This window comes from Rutilus rutilus, assembly GCF_951802725.1.
Source record: "Rutilus rutilus genome assembly, chromosome: 24".
NCBI lineage: Eukaryota > Metazoa > Chordata > Actinopteri > Cypriniformes > Leuciscidae > Rutilus > Rutilus rutilus.
Genome location: NC_140228.1, coordinates 18,177,242 through 18,197,673, shown reverse-complemented (window position 1 = coordinate 18,197,673; position 20,432 = coordinate 18,177,242). Strand labels below are relative to the sequence as shown.

Here is a 20,432-nt window from a genome sequence, read left to right as displayed (position 1 = left end):
GAAATCATACAAGACATAAAAAGTGGCCAAGGTGAAAACTGAAAACAATGCCATCTAGTGTGCATTTGGTTTAAACTCAACAACAATGGTCTTCCTTTAAAACATTAGTAAACGCCATAAATGGACCTGTTTATGGTAACAGCAATTTCCATAATGTATTCAGCTACTATGTTTACTTAAATGTAAATTTGTACAATAACAGTAATACTATAAACCACACTAAATGAAGATGTAAAAACAACAAAAAAGTTTCTATAGCACATTTAAAGTGCTTCACACAACCAAAATGACACACCTTACACATAAAAAAAAAACACACATCACTATTCAAAAATGCATCTACACTCTCAGAAAAAAAGGTACAAAAGCTATCACTGGGGCAGTATCTTTTTTTTAAATGTACACTTTTGTTTCATTTAGGTATTGACATGTCGTTACTAATCTTTAATGTACTAATATGCACCCTTTAGGTACAGAAGTAACAGCTTTTGTACCTTTTTCTCTATGAGTGTAAGGACAGTTGAATGCAACAGTGTAGAGATATGTCTTCAACATGTTTTAACTCCATTGAGAATTTGAGGCAATCTTACAGGTCTAGCAGTATGATGATGCTGTAACAGGCCAGAATACTCTGGATCAAGTCCATGTAATCTTATTACAATTTGATAATTTGATGAATGAGTGGACTCTAATTATATGTACTGTACGTGTGAACTAGTGAAAGGTTTTTGGGTTCATCCCATTCAGGTAATCAAAGAACTGCTCAAAGCTTACTCCACGATCCCAAGATGCTTTGCAACTCTCTCTGCCGTCCTCATCTAAGCTCTCACTCTGAAATTTGTTCAATTTGAAATAAACAGGCTGATCATCCATTTATTTTGCACATGCAATTTTGGATGTTTTGATCAAATTAAGGGCTACCACAATATTGTTTTCTATATCCTTTCCAAATAATGAAAGAATTTCATCCATAATATACAGCTGTCTGTCATGGAGATGTCAGCATTAGCTAACTGCTGTAGAGTTTCTGGAATGAGTTTGTCTTTATCCAGGTTTTTATTATGAGAGTAGAGGCAACAATAACATAGCATACACAGCATAAGGAGTAAGAATCCAAACGCAGTTTATAATCCAAGGTCATGGTCCATACCAGGCAGAGGGTCAATACAATCAGTCCAAATACACAAAGTACACTCCATGAAGGGCAGACAGGAACAAAGAATCCAAGAGTCTGGCAGAGATAACATATAAGGAACACTAAACTGCTTGAGAATGTGAATCAAAGCAAACAAGACTTCATAATGAATGCAGGGCAAAAGGCATTTAAATAGACAGGGTAATAAACTAAGAAAACAAGACAGCTGAAACAGGTTAACTAATAATGAGCAGAGGGTTCTGGGAGTCTCTGGAAACAGTGTGGAACGAGGCTTCCATCTGCTGGTACTTAAGGGTACCGCAACCGACAGATTTAGGCTTGGTTCCTTCATCTCTTAAATCTTCTATTATTTCTCTCATATTTAAGAACACAGGGGCTGATTCATCCAATTTTGATAACTTTCGTCCAATTTCAAATTTACCATTTATTTAATTTGTTTTGGAAAAAGTGTGTTGTAGCATGATCATTTCTTTGACAATAAATTGTTTAAACAATTTCCATCGGGCTTCCGTCCCCAGCATAGCACAGAGACTGTTCTTGTTAAAATCACTAACAGCCTGTTACTGGCAGCTGACTCTAAATCCTTCGATTTCGTCTTGCACAATATACTCCTTGACAGGTTAGCTTCTTTTGGGATTACTAACACCCAAGTCTTGTTTTAGATCATTTCTCTCTGGTCACACTCAGTTCGTCCAACTTAAATATTTCAAAATCATCTAGTGATAACCTCTGGTGTTCCTCAGGGTTCTGTTTCGGGCCCTCTTTTATTCATCTACTTACTTCTTCTCAGTCATATTTTTGGGAAATATGGTATCCATTTTCATTGCTGTGCTTATGACGACCAGCTCTATCTGTCTTGCAAGGGTTCCTCTCCTTCACCAATCTCTGTCCAGTTGTTTGGCTGAAATTAAAGATGGGCTTTCAGCTAAATTTTTAAAACTCAATAGCGGTAAAACTGAAGTCCTCCTTCCCAGCCAACACGTGTATATGGGGCCTATATGGGTAAGAAATGGGCTGAAAAACTGGGCCCTATAAAGGATTGTCCACAGGTTCCATAATGGCCCATGGCAATTGCCCACATGGATTTCATTCAGGATTGCACTTGCCACTAGGTTTGTCCCAACTGGGCAACATGCACAAGAACCATCTTGGTCCCAGCTTTTGTAAACACAAAATCTATTCTAAAAAAATCAGATTGTTTTTCTGTGGCTATTGATAACTCAATAACTAATAATAACTAATTTTTCCTTCATTGCAGATTAAGAGTCTGGGTGTCATCTTTGATAGCACTCTATCCTTCTAAGCTCATGTTAATAATATCACGCGTACTGCATACTTTCACCTATGTAATATTAATTCCATCTCTCACTGGTCTCTCTTCTAAACTTCTTTATAAACTCCAGTTGTTTCTAGAACTTCTTCTATCAAACACATTTCCCCAGTCCCTCATATTGATTTTAAAATTCTGCTTCTTACATTCATTTACATTTAACATTTCCTGTATTTATTAAGCACTGATAAACACAACAGCAGTTGAACCATAGTGCTGTACAAATAAGATTAAAAACAATACAAAATAAAATCAGCAAATTTAACATAAAGTTTAAAAAGCCAAAGTAAAAAAATAAGATTTCAATTTAGTTTTAAGCTCATTTTCACAGATAAGGGGAGACCATTCCATAGCTAGGCCCAACTATTGCAAGTGCACGATCACCCCTTGCCTTTAACCGTGATCTAGAAATGTGAAGCGTATCTTATATGTATAAAAAAACACTAACATTTGTTCTTGTAAACTTTCTTTTTATTTCAGCTGAAGAGTTGCTCAACTCGTTTTACGCCTATTTTAGGGTTTTAGGCGTCATGGCAACAAAGTTGTAAAACTGGATATAACTTGCTTCTGGATATAAATGGACATAACTTGCATTTTTGCGTACTGCATTCCTGTCACATAATGGTTCAGTCACTTTCACAGAGTTTGCTGTCAATGTAGATGGCTGCCCCTGGTGTGCATGCAGGCCTTATGGGCCTAGAACTGACAACATGCACACCTGACCCACACTTCTTCCAACCATGTGTTTCCAGTGTTCCATGCACACAATGCAGAGACATTTTGATGAACTGTTACAACCATCCCCCCACTAAACAGCCATAACACAACTGTTGTAGCTTGTGTGGGTTTTAAGTTAGCATGACAAACATTTACACCGTGTTACACTCCCCGGTCTCCCCTACGATTAAAGTTGTGCACATACATAAGTAAAGCGGAGGTGGAAATCCTCAATAAATGAAAATTCGTTGCCGTTTAGGGGCAGGCAATTATTTTAATGTTTTAAATTGCTAAGCCAGAAATATATTTAGCATGCCCAAGCATGTATTACACAAAACTATACACTAGGGGGTAGAATTGTACTTTATATAAAGAGGACCATCCAATCTAACCTAAAAAAAATATTTATTTATCATATTTGACAGTAATGACACTCATTGTTATCTTTTGTGTGCTGTCAGACTCTTGGTAAATAATGTTAAATTGCTTAAATAGCTCATGAGTAACATTCATGAAAAGATGCACATACAAATGAAAGACTTATTTTCAAACTTATTTCCAGTTTTTAATAAAACAGTTTTTTTTGTTTGTTATTTTAACAGTTGTAAGGCATCATGCATGAAAAAGGCATACAAAAGCATATGTACCTCCTTCTTAAAATAAAAGGTTGAATTACATTATTGTGCAGATTAAAAATATAATTCTTTACAAATATATGGAAGAGCTGACAGTCAATCCAAATAAAAGGATCTTTTTATGGCAAACACAACCTGCACTCACAGTATTTCATTGTAAACATGAATTCAGCCAAAGAAAGAAACATTAATTCATGCTTTGACATTAAGAAGGTTTATCAGAAAGCATGCAACTGAGTCTTAATATGATTTTCACAATGTCAACATTCATTAAACACAGAGAGAGAGTGATATTCCATAATTCTTTCAATAATAATGGTTAAGAAATATGGCGACATGGCTACTAACAGACGAACAAACAGACAGATAGACGTAATGAAGAGTCATAAAAATCCCGTCCCCGTGTCGTCCGGTAGAGGGTAGTATTGGCTAGTCTCTGTCTCAGACCGCATGGGGAGGGACATTTGGCGTTTGGCACAGGAGAGTGCAGGCGTGCTCGTGTTGTGCTATACCACGTTGAAGACCATTGACAGATACTGCTCGTACGACACCTGGATCCAGCCGTCCTGATCTGTGTCATATCGCCGGAACACGTCAGTTAACCTCTGTTGAAAATAAAAAAACACCCAATCAGTTTTAGGTGTATATCACTGCATTATGGCGAACTGTCCCAAACCCGTTTGACTTTTGTTCTTCTGCTGAACACAAAACAAGACTGTGCTTTTCTATATAATTACAATGAATGGGGACTCAAGTGTTCAAGCTTCAAAAAGGACACAAAAGCACCATACGTCTATGTAAGTCAAGAGCTATGTATTGCAAGTCTTCTGAAGTTAAACGATAGTTTTATGTTAGGATTAGGAACAGACAAAAATGTAAGTTTATTCACTGATAATCTTCCCCTCCCGTAAACTGAACCACTGTAACTGGAATACTGAATCAGTGCATTGAACTCAAGAACCAGATCAGACTGATTCATTAATAGATGTGACCAAATATCTGAGTTAGTTTGACCCCAAAACACTTTTTGAGTTAAAGGGGCTGTATATAAAATTCAGAAACCCTTGTCATTAGCGACACCGATGGAAGATGGAAACACTTTTGCAGCGATTTACTGTTAACGAACATCCCCAACGGCCGTTCACGCAGCAGAAAGAGCAGCGGAAGAGAGGCTCTTGGGAGTGTGTGTGTAAACGTCACATCCTTTTGATTTTTCCAGCAAAAACAACGAATCCTTCACATAAAAATCAGCCTACAGGCTTTCATAGGCAACCTAGCTGTTCATACATTGGCAATAAAAAAGCAATTAATACATGAAAATTCATAAGCCCATTTAAGCAAAAATAAAATTCCAGTTTGCAGTAGAACCATACTACTACTACTAATAATAATACATTATCATTAAAGTGCCCCATTATGCTTTTTCAAATATTACCTTTCATCAGAACGCTGGCTCACCATTGGTCAGCATCACACGTATGTGTAGTGGTGCTCACGTCAACAGCGTCGGCCAATGGTAAGCCGGCGTTCTGACGTAGAACTCGGAAGAGCTGCCCTGTATTTACAACGTAAACAGCGTAGGAGACTGACACAAACGAGAGAAAAATTACTTTTGTTTGTTTTTGCGCACAAAGTATTCTCGTCACTTCATAAAATTAAGGTTGACAGTCACATGGACTATTTTAACAATGTCTTTACTACCTTTCTGGGCCTTGAAAGTGGTAATTAAATTGCGGTTTATGGAGGGGTCAGAGAGCTCTCTGATTTCATCAAAAATATCTTTATTTGTGTTCCGAAGATGAACGCAGGTCTTACGGGTTTGGGACGACATGAGGGTGAGTAATTAATGACATAATTTTCTTTTTTTGGTGAATTAATAGGCTGCATTTTTAGTGTATAAAACACGAAATGTGTTTCTAGGTAAAAGTGACTCAAAATGATGAAGAAGCTTTCAAATCAGTTGAAAAGATCTGATTCTTAAGAAAAATTAATTCACGAAACAGATATTCATCTATCATGAACTCTTCATTGATAGATGATTCGATGGCAAATGGTCCGCAAATAACAAAAATTCTGTTTGTTGCTCACACAAAGCTATCAAATGATAGCTTGCATGAATTACTTTTATAATATGTTTAAGGTTCTTTTGCTATTTTGGAGCTTGACAGTCCAAGTACTCATTTACTTTCATTTGAAAAAGAATGGACAGGATATTCTTCAAACATTCTCCGTTTGTGTTCCACAGAAGAAAGAAAACAACACGAGGGTGTTAAAATACTGACAGCATTTTCATTTCTGGATGAATTATCCTTATAAAGTGCAAATTGCAAATGCATACAACACAGATCATTACCTGTAGTACAATACAGCACTGAATGAAGTCATCAAAAGCCACTTGTCCCCTCTTCTGACGGTCAAATTTCTCTATCAGTGTGTTGTAAAACTGATCTGAGAGACGATAACCTGTGTAAAAAGAGAAGTGTTTGAAATTAGTTCAGAATTTTCCACAAGGTTGACAATAATCATTTTTCATCAGTTGTTCCATCAGTTCATTTGTCCTTCCTTGTATTGGTCTTGTGAATCAATGCCCTTGCCTCTCATTCCTACAGGATTTTCTTTTAAACACCTCACTGAATGCATCCATCACCTCCGACTTTCCATTAATAGCGGTCAATAAGTAAGCATTACGAACTCACCAAAGCCGGTGAGAGCCTGTTTGAGCTCGGTCTTGTCGATAAACCCTGAGTTGTCCCTGTCGTAGGTGCGGAAGATGTTCTGCCAGTCTGTGATGTACTTCCAAACGCCGGCAAACTCATTGAAGTTGACCCCGCCTTTGTTCTCCCGGTCAAACATAGCTTAAAAAAAGAAAGAGAAGAAAGCATTTAGGGAATGTTTGGTCACATTTAATCCTCAAATTTGATGATTTATTGCATTACTTCACTTTTGAGGTAACGTGACTGGTGATTTTCTGTCAAAACCATTTACTATGTTTACAAAACACGGCCATAGTTCATAACATTTTGCCTACCATTACTAGAGAAAAGATGGAAATGTATCCCTGAAAGATCATAATTGAGCTGGTACGATGCCCATGTGTATTAACTTTAAAGGAACACGCCGACTTTTGGGGACTTTTTCCGACGCACCCACCGCTAGCCTAGCTTAGCACAAAGACTGGAGGTAAACAGCTCCAGCTAGCATAATGCTCCCATTAAGTGACAAAATAACGCCAACATTTTCCTATTTACATGTTGTGATTTGTATAGTCACAGCGAGAGGACACTGACACCGACAGACAAGACAGAGAAGGTTACTATTGCTATGAAACAAAGTCTCAGATTCAGTCGATTTAATTACGAAATTCAAACAATAAACATCGTTTTGGCGCTTGACAGATCACTGACAGAGTTCAAGCGGCACGTGAACCGATCATCTGTTACTCTTTACTACTAGTTAATAGTAGGCTAAATAAACACGAAGGATCAGTAGGTAATTTGAAAGATACAGTTCAACTTTACGAAATGAAATAAAATCGATCGATCTGTGTTTTTCAACTGCGGAAATAGGTCTATAATAACTGCTGGAGGACAATACGTCACGTAAAGTTACTTTTACCTCTGGAAAGCCCATTAATGACCATAGCACGTTAGTTGGACTTTAAAATAATTGCTGTAGAGAGTAGTATTTTGCTAAATATGATAACATATATTACATATTTATTATATTTTTACCTATATCATTAAAATATTATAATGTTGAACTTGTTATTATAAAAAAACATTATATTTAATTTGAGATGTTATTTTTAACCTTTAATAATAATACCAGCTGAAAGGCCTTTAAATTAACATGTATCTACTGTACCTAGTATTTATCCAAAGGAATCGATATTGAATCAAGATCAGAATCAAATCACAAGAATTGAATTGAAATTGTGAAAGCAATAATAAAAACAGTAGCATACCAGTCATTGTAGACTACCATGTAAACATTGTGTTGTCACTAAACTTAATAAAATTCTGTTTAGTTACCAAATGTTTTAACAATCACAATACACTTTATTGTGATGTACATTTTTTTTCCACGTTCCCCACCAATCCCAATCCCTTGTTGTTTCTGATTGCACTTTAACCCCAAGGGGAAAATCCAAATCAAATCCCAGAAGGGAAATTCAAAACAAAATAAAGTTAAAAATTGTTTTGAACAATTTCTTTGTCATCTGCAGATTGATTTTAAGTAGGGAAAAAAGGAAAAAAAAATCGATTTAAATCGTAAATCGGATTTTTTGTGAAAAAAATCGGGGATTTTTTTTTTAGGCCATATCGCCCAGCCCTATCACAACATGTAAATAGGAAAATGTTGCCGTTATTTTGTCACTTATTGGGAGCAGTATGCTAGCTGGAGCCGTTTACCTCCAGTCTTTGTGCTAAGCTAGGCTAGCGGTGGGTGCGTCAGACAGAGTTACGGCATGCACAGAGATGAAAAGGGTATGTATGGACTTATCTAACTCTGGGGGATACAGTGAATAAGCTAAAGTCCCAAAAAGTCGGCATGTTACTTTAAATGAGCTGAAAGAGATCAACTTATTCTGGAGTAAAGAGTCATTAAACACAGTCTATTATTATTGACTAACTTTCTCAAGAGAAGCTCTGCAGATTTCTGTTGCTCAAGACAAAATTTTTCCATTTTTTGAGTAACTTTGAAGGCAGATGACAGCTACATGCTTTCAGTTTGAGCTGAAACAACTCAACCTTTATAAGCTAAATGTGCTAATAGGAAACAATCTAGGTTGCCATGGAGCTCACAAACAAACAGAGGATTATGGGACAAAGAAGAAAAAGACAGAATGACTGTTTCTAATTTCTCGTGGAGACCGGTCTTGCTAGGCTACCTTAAAGAACAGACTCGGAAGGACACGAGGACACAGAACACATCCTTGTGAGCATTGATATGTTGCTCAACTGACCGTTCAGCACATATTAGGCAGTGGGACAGCAGCAATCAATGCACAATAAATAAAACATAACATCACAGATGTCATAACCTATTAAAATATTGACTTACATTATTGTTATTATTTGATATCTTTTTATTTTACATGAGTATGTATATTTATTATTTAACGTTTACTTGTATATTTAATGCTTTGTCAACTTTAGGATTCTTTTAAAGGCAGTCTCCAGGTATTAACTTCATTACAATTATGCCAAACAAACAACAACTGTTTACTTTCGCAAACCATCACGTACTTGCGAGCTTTCAGCGGGAATCTCGAGCGAGAACAGAGAAGTTTAAAGCTTACAGGCATACGTCGTCTGCCCGATATGACTTCTAGGATTTTTTACGTTTTGATCCTCTTAAGTCTGCACTCAATGCATCCTCGATATCAAGAACACATCTGGGTATTTTCATGCATTATCTGTACTTGCGTTCTGGAGGATTGGAACTGAACTTTGGCGGTTGATGATGACGTAGTAAGAGAACACAAGATCACTAAAGAATGCATATCGAGAAACGGCCAATGTATATGGTTTTGTGAATACAAGACAATGATAATACTCACATATAATTGATCTGACGGTCACAGGGTTGAACGGTGTCCATGTGCCTGGAGATGAAACAAAACAAATAATCAGATTCCATTTAAAACTAAAATTATTAAAGCAACAAAAGGAAGCTTGAATCAATATGCCAGTCATTCCTGTAAGCAAAATGTTGATAAATGTTATGTCATGCACTGTTTTTAACATATTTAAGTAGAATATAAATCGAATATTGAGCAAAAAAAAAAAAAAAATCATGTTTGTATCATTAAAAGTAAATATTCTGCTTATATTTCATTATATTGAGTAGGCCTAGATGTTTTGCCAGTGCCCGATTATTTTCTGGAAGGCTCTTAAACCTGTAAAATAGACATTTCTGCACATTTTAAAAGGGAATGACATATTAATAAAAGATTATGAGAACAAACTTTTTTTCAACCTTACACACAGAGTAATCATAGATAGTAAAACCAGGAACACTTATTCAATAGCCTTCATATCATTTTTAAGATCACGGTCACAACAGAACACAGCTGTATAGTTTCTATTTTAAACTGATTTGTAATGGCAATGGTGAGATCACTAAGGAGTGGCATTTTGGTCATAACATGAATGTGGAAAAAAAGACATTTCAGGTACGGTTCAGTAGGCAGCCTTTACTGACCTTGAGGAACACATTTTATAGTCTATATAGGTCAGTCTCTGATCCCAGCTCAGTGAACTCTCCCTTTCTGCTTTGGCTGAAATAACACTATCATTTGTTTGAGCGTGCTTATCTTAGCACACCTACAGCACACAGTGGGCGGCGTGCTCCGCGTAACAACACCAGAAGACACAGGAATGAAACGTACAGCTGTAAAATAAAGCCATTCTTCTTCGCAATGCTGAGTCATAGCCTCACACACACTGAAAGAGCCTCTACGAGAGAGGGGAAGGACTTGCACTGGGTGAACAATCAGGGAATAATCAGGATGCTCCTCTAGTTAGTGGGATGGGGACAGATGTGAATAGCCCCGGGACACAGGAAGAACAGAATGGAAAAAATAACCTTTGTAATGAAAAAAAAAAAAAGAAATATATATCTTAACATCTTATATCTATCTATCTATCTATCTATCTATCTATCTATCTATCTATCTATCTATCTATCTATAAATAAAATTTAAACTTTTTTTTTTTTGAGCCACCAAGGTCACCCTAGCCATATTAGGTAGGCTGTTGGAAATAGTGTGAATAGCGTGGTGCCATCTCAGAGGGAGAATGGCTGCTAGTGGCAAGGACTGGAGAGGAGGCGGGTCTGAACTGAGGCACAAAGACGCCCCTATGTGCTGCACACTGGCTCCAGTCACAGCAATGCCCACTCCGGGAGGAATCATGGAAAAACAGCAACATTCACATCACTCACTAGACAAGCACACAGCCGTCAGCCGCATACAACAACACTGCATATGCTAAAACAAGGACTTCTTTTAAAATCATATTCAAGAGACAAACACAGCTGATAAAACACATTTTATGTTAAGAGACTGGGCTTAGAAATGGATGGTATAATAACATAAAGGGTCAAAGAATTGCTTTTTACTACACCTTTCAGAGGTGAGTGAATTAAGAAATTTACTGGATGTACATATTTATTTTTTATAGAACCTTTTCATTATTAAAAAACAAAATATATTTTTGTCCTTGACGATAGAATTATGGCTTTTTTTTCTCTTGAGTATTTGTGAAATGGTGCACGCAGGCATATACAAACCGGTGTCTATTTTTTTTGTGAAACATTTTCATTTTCTTTTTTTTTCTTTTTTTACAGAAAATGTATTATTTTATTCAGCAACTATGCAATTAAAATTGACCAAACGCGACAGTGAAGACTTTTACATTATTACAGACTTATATTTCAAACTAATGTTGTTCTTTTGAACTTTCTATGCAAAACATTTTTTATCATGATTTTCACAAAAAATATTAAGCAGCACAACTGTTTTCAAAATGAATAATAAGAAATGTTTCTTGAGCACCAAATCATCATATTAGAATGATTTCTGAAGGATCATGTGACACTGAAGACTGGAGTAAAAAAATGTGCTTTGCCATCACAAGAATAAAAAACATTTTAAAATGTTAAAATAGAAAATCATAAAAAAAAATTTATTTTACAATCTTTTTTTTGTTTTTACTGTATTTTTGATCAAGTCTGATTATACATCTCTGAATCTGACCACACCACAAGCAAACAACCCTAAAAACTCCAAAAAATATGAGATAAATGAGAGCCAGGCAGTCAGTCACTACAGGCCTATAAAACAGTCAACCACAGCTAAACAGTCCTAACAGCAGATTTTTATGTTTTCATTTCCATTTAGACTTTGTGAGTAAAATTCATTATGCTCTGGTCACAGGAGTGAAATTATAATGCAACACGGCTGGAGTCAGTGAACTGGACGGTTGTGACATAGTAAATCACAGCTGCCCACTGCCACGGCTTCACTTCCCTTACAGCAATGACTTCTGATATAAATCTACATGAACAGCAGCACTACAGCAAACGCCTAGAGCAGCATTGGAGAAATTCAGGAGTGTTTAAATGTGTTGAGCCAGCTAAACGACTGAGCTGAGAGGAAACAACTTTTAATGTAAGATAATCAAATAAAGTTCAGACACCCTGAAAAACAACAGATGAAAGAGGGGTAGGGAATAATAGGAGATTTTTTTTTATTTTTTTTTATAACAGTGACAATACAGAAGTGTTAGTTCAACATAATAATAAAGATAAAGCTATTTCAGAGGAAATTCATTAATATCAAAATATACAGCTGGAAAATATTCTCTTAAAAAATAAAGAAAGGAGGTTTAGGCAGCGATTTTAGGTTTCCCCCATAAAAATGTTTACGTTTTTTGAAGTCCCCCTGTAGTCAATAATTTTATCCTTTAAAACTCATCTTTGATCACCAAAATAGAGATGCACCGATTACAATTTTCTAGGCCGATTCCGATTTCCGATTTTTCACTGAGTTTGACCTGCCGATACCGATTTTAGCCGATTCCGATTTAATTTTTTTCTAACCACTTTACAGCACACACAAATATTTATTTTCCATCTTTTCTTTAACCCTTTCACGCGTAAGTTTAAAATATTCTAACTGACACCCCCACCCCCGAGTGAGTTTTTTCGCGAACGTTCCCTTTAATGTTTCCATGGCGACGCGTCACGCGATACACCGCAGCCACAATAATACTGTATGACAGATGTGTCGCTTTTATTTCACTTTTCCTTTTTTATTCAAAATATTCACAGACTTGCTTACCATGTCATCAACTAGCCTATCTGATATTCCGATTCTCAAATACGTGTAAGTGAGTGTATTTGGTCGTTTAAAAACCTTTCATCTTGATCTATAATGAGATGGGCGCCGCAATGTTGTCCTGTCAGTCGGATTTACAGCACGTGAATTCATCAGTTTCTCCGAAATAAATGCAAGAAAGTGGCCGGTGAACTGAGAAGAATAGAGTAAACTTTATAGTTACTTCCACTATATGTTTGTCTGATATGAATAACACACATGTCGGCAAATTATATTTGAATATATTGTTATTACTGCTTCCACAGACATCAGTGTGTGTTTTACAAACTCCAAATGTATTGTTTTAATCGTGCTTATGTGTATTTAAATATCTGAAACCTAAAATAAACATTATGAGGTTGAAAACACTGCTTATTAGTTGTGATATATGACAGCGCTGAACGCGTCCAACTCTGGCTCAGCGCCAGCCAACGCGCGAAAGCACAGTTTGAATCTGGCAGTTATGCGACGTCCCTGAACATCTAAATGTGGCGCCGCACCGTACTCTCATGGGCACAGACATACAAATCTCATATATGAGACCGTACCGCTCAAAAGGTTAATCATCCGGCGCCCGAGTGCATTTGACCGGCATAAAATCGGCATATGTCAGACTGACCGGCCGGTCGCCGGTCATGGCCGATCACGTGAAAATCGGCCAATTCCGGTCACCAGCCGATCAATCGGTGCATCTCTAAAAATTACACATTTAAAAGTTTTTTCATTGAAAACACAAAATAAAATAGCCTGAATGTAACACGACACCCTTTCCTCATTTAGTATACACAGTTTATGAATATGCAAATGAGCCTCGCCTCCACTCACTCACACCAGCTCACCAGCAATTTCAAACCGCATTTTTGAGACTGTCTTTGGTTCACTGCAGTTTTAAGGAGAAAATACTCAGCAATGGTTTGTACATTGTTAGTCTTAAAGGAACACTCCACCGTTTTTTCATATTAAACTATGTTATTCCCTTAACTAAGAAGAGTTGATACATACCTCTCTCGTCTCAGTGCGTGCACTCAATCGCTCTGGCGCGGCGACACTTTGATAGCACTTAGCTTAGCCCAGTTCATTCATTAGGATCCAAACAGAGATGAAGTTAGAAGCGATCAAACACCTCCACGTTTTCCCTATTTAAATACAGTTACACGAGTAGTTACACGACCAAGTATGGTGACACAAAATAAAACGGATAAAAGGATAACTATAATGTATGGCGGAATAGCACTTGGGAGCACTTCCACTCGGCGCAGTAATATCATCACTCCTGAAAAATCCTCTCCCCCTCTCCCTCTCACTTCTGTCATTAGAACCAATGTGACTTTTTACTGCGCCGAGTCGAAGTGCTCCCAAGTGCTATACCGCCATATCTCGATTCCACCTTCATCTCTGTTTGGATCCTAATGAATGAACTGGGCTAAGCTAAGTGCTATCAAAGTGTCGCCGCGCGCCAGAGCGATTGAGTGCACGCACTGAGACGAGAGAGGTATGTATCAACTCGTCTTAGTTAAGGGAATAACAGTTTAATATGAAAAAAAAACCGGTGGAGTGTTCCTTTAAAGCATATTAAAAACACCACATAGACAAATAAACAACATTAAAAGCTTGATTTTCACCACAGGGGGACTTTAAAAGAACCATTTTTTCTTATTGTAAAGCACAATTAAGTCATTTGTTTCCCCTATAAAGACCATTTTGTGCAATGAAAAGGTTCCATGGATGTTAAAGCTCTTCATGGAACCATCGATATCTATAAAGAACCTTTATTTTTAAGAGTGTATACTGCAGAGTGCAGACATATATAGACATTTTCAGCATCAAGTGTTGAGGTCAGACCCCTGGTGCGACTGCTGTGTCCCTGAGGTGCTTTCAGAGACTCAGAGAACAGAGTAATGGACTTTAGCAGTGCTGAAAGGCTTGACCTGAACACAAAACCACTAATCTATGAACAGGAACGCAGGAAAGCTCCAGCCATACACTGCATAACACGTGGCACTTCAACAAAAGTACACTATGAAATTCCAATGGCATACCTCTTCATAATATCACAGGGTTACTACAATGTTACACAATTCTATACTTCATGACGCAGTGTTGCTGAAATGTATAGAGTGTGACAATGGCCTATGTGCTAATAACAACACACTGCAGCAGTGCTGACAGGAACCAGCGCTGGGATCATTGAACCGTTCAGCTTAAACTCACACGGCCAACTCTCAAGAATGATAACAGAGCTTCCTGCTAATTCTGCACCTCGTTGAGACGAGCACTTCATCAACCTTTACTGCTCAGAGCAGATAACAGCTTCTGGCAGGAGGGAAAGAACTCTGACCCACTTTGGCAGCAAAGCCATATGCTCATGAAGCAGAATAGGGTAAGGAGATATTTCAGATATAAGGCGCAATCCATGAGTAAGGTAAACTCTGGTGTCCTATAACTTTTTTTAAACGTTAGAGCACAAAAAACGATGGAAGCCTTGTTTCCGCCACATAATAAAACGTGATTGCGACTTTATGTTAGGGCTGCAACTAATGATTATTTTTATAATCTATGAATTCAATGACTAATGAAACGATTAATCGACTAATCGATTATTTCACTGATTAATCAGTAGGCTTTGATGAATTATGATTTTGCAGTTAGTTAAAATATTGAGTTATACCAACTCTAACTGATAAATAAGACATGGAAATCAGCCAGCTGAATAGATCAATCTCCTTCAGGTTTTCTGTCCTCCTTAAGCGTGGTTTATACTCGCCGTATCCGCATGAGCGCGAAGGTGCGTGAGGTAAAAATGACGTCATCGTGGTGTGAGCGGTTGTGCTCGTTGAGTGCACAAGACCTTGTTTGTTTTTTCTTACACTTCACCAAACCCACGATACAAAAGAACCAAAGAATCGTGTAAAATACAGTAAACCTTGAGATTATTACTCAAAATATATGGATATGAGAACATATGTATAAAACTAAATTAAACAACAATCTCTTAAATATTTTTTAATTTCATGAACATTTTCAGTAAAACATGGACCTTTATTTTCATTAAAAAGGCTTATATATGCAGATATGTAGGCACATTTCATAAATGTAAGCAAATAATTTAGACAAGTGCATGCTGCGTGGCTGACATGGTACAGGCGTACCAGAATCGCCTCGAAGTCGTGCATCTTTGGAAGCGGAGCCACACACAAAGTTAGAAAAAATAACAAGGATTCAGGAGTCACCAACAGTGACTGGTACTGTGTTTTTATGAGGCTGGAAATCGACACAAATTGCGCAATTCATAAGCTTGCGATTCCATTCAGATTTAGATTCAACTCGATTCATTTGGATATGAATCAGGTACAGTACATGAAGAGTTCAGATGCGAAAGCCTCTAAGTGCCATCTGAAATTTTCTTCTAGACGATTTTTATCAAGCTCGTATATTGAAGTTTGCAATGAAAATTACCTATTAACTGTCATTTAAGTGAAATTACTGAACTTAAATATATGAGCTTGATAAAAATGATCATTCTAGAAGAAAATTTCAGATGGTTTCTGCATCTGAACTCTTCACATGTAAATTTTTCTCAAGTAAAAAAAAAACAAAAGTCAGAACAAAATGCTGTAAACTATACAGGTAACCCAGTCAGCTGGTGCATTAATATAATATTAAAGGTTAAAATGAACTAATTTGTAATTGCATATAATGCAGTTCTTATAATAATAACATTATATGTTTTTGATAAGAGTAAAAATATCATTGTATATATGGCAATTCTTTTTTAAAAACAAACCATTTTTCTAGTTAACTATCAAATTTATGGTCTATCAAATTACTTTCTTCTGCTGAACACAAAAGAATATATTTTGAAGAATGTTGGTAACCAGACAGTTGTTGGACCCCATTGACTTCCACAGTATAGAGACAAATACTATTGACGTCAATGTGGCCCATCAACTGTTTGGTTACCAACATTCTTCAACATATCTTCTTTTGTGTTCAGCAGAAGAAAGAAATTCATACAGGTTTGGAATAACTTGAGGGTGAGTAAACGATGACAGATTTTTCATTTTCAACCCTCTTATGCAAGTTATTATAAGAAAAAAAAAAAAAATTCAACAAATATTTCTGAGAAATATAAAAGCTTACCAATAACAACAAACACATAGTATTTAGTTTGACCAGCTGCGGTCAATACACATTTTCTGAACACTTCCTTTCACTGGTCATTTGTTGAGAAAAGGACCCATTGTGTACCCTATTCATAGGAAGTGCACGGAATCTCCAAAAGTTGCCCTCAAACTTGGTATAATGGTTATTGCATAAACACGAACTTCATTTAGCAACCAAAGTTACTGTGGACATCTTCATTTAGCAAAGAATATTTCCATATGTGGCACATGTAAATTGTGCTAAATCATATTGCCAAAATAACAGTATTGACAAAACAATCAGATGAGTGTTGTCATAAAGCATTTACTGTGTACAAGAAACACTCTTTTCTGATGTAAAGGAAACCTGGTTCCTTTTATGGTCTGATATTCTCTGAAATAAAAGCTAGTGAATGGAAAACTCACAGCAAATGTATACTTGAGGGCCTTTGCTGAATATTTATCTTTTAATCTTTCAACTAAAAAGTAAGAAAAAAGGGAAAAAAATGGGAAAAAATAAACATACCATTTGATAATGCCTGCTGAAGCTCTGTGTCTGATATTGCCCCGCTCCTGTCTTTATCTACCCTGGAGGAAACAGAAACATTTTTGATCATTGGCTAGCCAAAAATAAAGTAATTCATGTTAAAAACTTCCCTTACAGTGAATAGCTTGAAATACAAATGAGTTCTAGAACTGTAATGGGACAAATAGGAAACAACTCAGTATGTGAGCCTGCTCAAATGAAACTGAAAGTGAAAGCTTATACGTGGAGAACGATTCAGAGTGAATATCATTTTATTTCCAATCATTTACATCTAAAAACATTTTCATTTCCTTTGCGTTTACATATGGGACATTTTAGAAAAGTGTTTATTTTGATTTGATCTTTGCTCAACATTCTTTCATTGATGTTGTGAAGGCGCAGCCACATGCTGATCTTTTTATGATTCATTTCAGTCAAGGCATGTCAGCAATGACTTTAAAGGAGGGAAAGTCTGTCTCACGCAGAGCGGTTCGACTATTTCTGCTGTTGGGAGTGTCTTTTCCATTACACACATGCCATAAATCGTAAAAAGGACACGTTTCCATTACAAGCCTTCTGAGCTGAATTTAAGGGAATGGTGCTCCATCCATGTGGAAATTACATGTATTAGCCTATTTGGTCTGTTTTGTAATAAAGAGATTACAGAAAAGGATTGGGTTTCACAAAATCCTGTGCTACAGTATTATGAAATATACACCATAGCCTTAGCACACCAACAAAACCCCAGTATTAGGCAGCTGAGGGAAAAAAAAAAACATAGAAAAACAGAAAAGACGGACTAGAGAGAGGCCTCCTCAATAATTCGGAAAGCTAAAACCTTGAAAGAGAGTTCAGTCTGGGCCGTAACCACAGTAAACCGTGAAAGGAATGTCTTGTTGGCTTGTTTATCCTGCCCAACAAGGCAATATTTGAACTCGTGACTCTAATTCACACAAGGAATTCAGAAACAACTGTCAACTTAAGTCACTCTTTATGTACCAGTCAATTCTGATAAGAAGTGGTTTGGGAATCACTAGGTTTCATTACTAACTGGACTGACTGAACGAGAACTTTCATTCAGGAACATCTGGATCATTACTTGCTTTTACCTAAATGGAAAGTGGAAAAAACTGGAACTACGTCTACAGCTTAGTGAGTGAGGGGGATTTGGTTTTCCCGGAGTTTCAGTAAGCTTTCTAACTGAACTTTTTCCACTCACTTCCCAATAACATCACAGCGACCATCCTCACTATAAGTCCAGGGGCTTTTAAACTGGGGTCCAGGGACCCCCGGGAGCAACAAAAGGAAAATCGGGTTTAGAGTCGATGTAAAAATAAGATTAATGTGATTAACATTTTTATTTTAATGAATAAATAAATACATCTAACATACTCAACAAAAATGCTGGGTTGTTTCAACCCATGTTTGGGTCAAATATGGACGTTGGGTTAAAAATGTCATTAAAAAAATGTAAACTAAAGGTTGGTTTGTCCATATTTGACCCACACTTTGGTTGAAACAACCCAGCATTTGTTATATTTTTTACTAACTAAATATTTTCTAAATAACATTTTACACACGGGCATTTATATATAGCTGTCTTTTACATATTTTCCTTCACACGAGGATGATAATAATTGGGGGTGTGTGGCTTCTCAAAGATTGAAAACCCGTGCAACCACATACACAACCAGGTCATATACATCTAAAGCGATCATAATCCAACCATAATATGACACAATTCACCTCACAGCTCAATATAGTCATGGAAACTCATTTGACTCATATGTAAGATAAACACTGGTGACTCACAACACGTTTAGACATTCCCGTGTCATATGACCAGGAAACAATCATTTTGTTTTCATGTGATATTATATTAGTTCAACATGAATGTTGCTAGGTTACGTCGACTGAGTTGCGTCTGTTTTAGCGTTTTGGCGGCAGGGAAATGTTCTAAAGGAACGCTTATATGCGTTCTTGAGTTCAAAACGAAAGTTTAAGTACTTTTAACTTTACAAGGCATCTCAAAATCGCAACGGTTGACAACATACAGACTCGAAGGCCAGATACGTGTCCACTGATCTATATAAATTATGTATAGAGATTAGTGACATAAACTAACAATATAAAATAGCGCAACTGGAACGAAAGAATAAGAACGCGTCCCGTGTGAACGGCCCTTAAGGCTCAATCCTCTGCAGTATTACATAATTCAGTACTATAGAGACGAGCAACTTTGTTAAACAAAAACAACTCAAACTCCACTCACTTATTATATGCGTGTGTGTATTTGTGTAAAATAATGACACACACACATATATACACACACACATACACACATCTCTCTCTCTCTCTCTCTCTCTCTCTCTCTCTCTCTCTCTCTATATATATATATATATATAAATACACACACACACACGCGCGCGATCTAATGGTATTCAAAAATGCTAAAAACTACGCAAAAGGCGTATTCGATTATTCTCTGTTGCAATAGAAACTGAGTAACTGTGTTGAATGGTTTGATAACGAAAGTCAGACGAAAAGAGTCTGCTATCCGCTGAAAAGCAATCGAAATGCGGCGGAAGTAACTACAAAAAATGACAGACATTTGCTTTTGCGAGCTATACGACCCTCTACTAGTTGCCTATTGCATTTCGTATCTTCTTGTACGTGACTTGCAAGAACATGCTCTTTCCTGCTGCGCTTGTCAAATCGACAGGCGTTCAAATGCGGAATCGCTGCTCGTGTTTTCACTCACCTCTGAAATATATTCCATAAAAAGCTCTGATCCGGCGGCGCGTTGTTATATTGAGGTGGTCTATACTGGTTCTGGTGCTGATAGGCCATGTCCACGGCTTGCCCCGCTAGACGATCAAATGTGCTCTATGAGCAGCTAGATTCAACTTGCTTAAATCTGCCTAAAGAATTCTTCACGCAGAGGCGTGGCGTGAAACTCCCCACTTCCCATTAAAAATTAGCTGACGTCACACGGGACAGCCCCCTTCGAATTCTGCCGGGGCTTTCTGCTGTTTTGATTGG

At 37.0% G+C, this 20,432-nt stretch overlaps 1 protein-coding gene across 1 annotated transcript; it reads right to left on the bottom strand.

Moving 5' to 3' along the window:
* Positions 1 to 3,591: 3,591 nt before the first annotated feature.
* On the bottom strand, positions 3,592 to 20,362 carry pdcd6 (programmed cell death 6). The gene is made up of 6 exons (XM_084398572.1): positions 20,152 to 20,362; positions 17,391 to 17,452; positions 9,402 to 9,446; positions 6,535 to 6,693; positions 6,192 to 6,301; positions 3,592 to 4,443 (listed from the first exon to the last, which is right to left on the bottom strand). Exons 1-6 carry the CDS (start codon positions 20,238 to 20,240, stop codon positions 4,345 to 4,347), a joined length of 564 nt encoding a protein of 187 aa, XP_084254698.1. The 5' UTR covers positions 20,241 to 20,362; the 3' UTR covers positions 3,592 to 4,344.
* Positions 20,363 to 20,432: the final 70 nt, after the last annotated feature.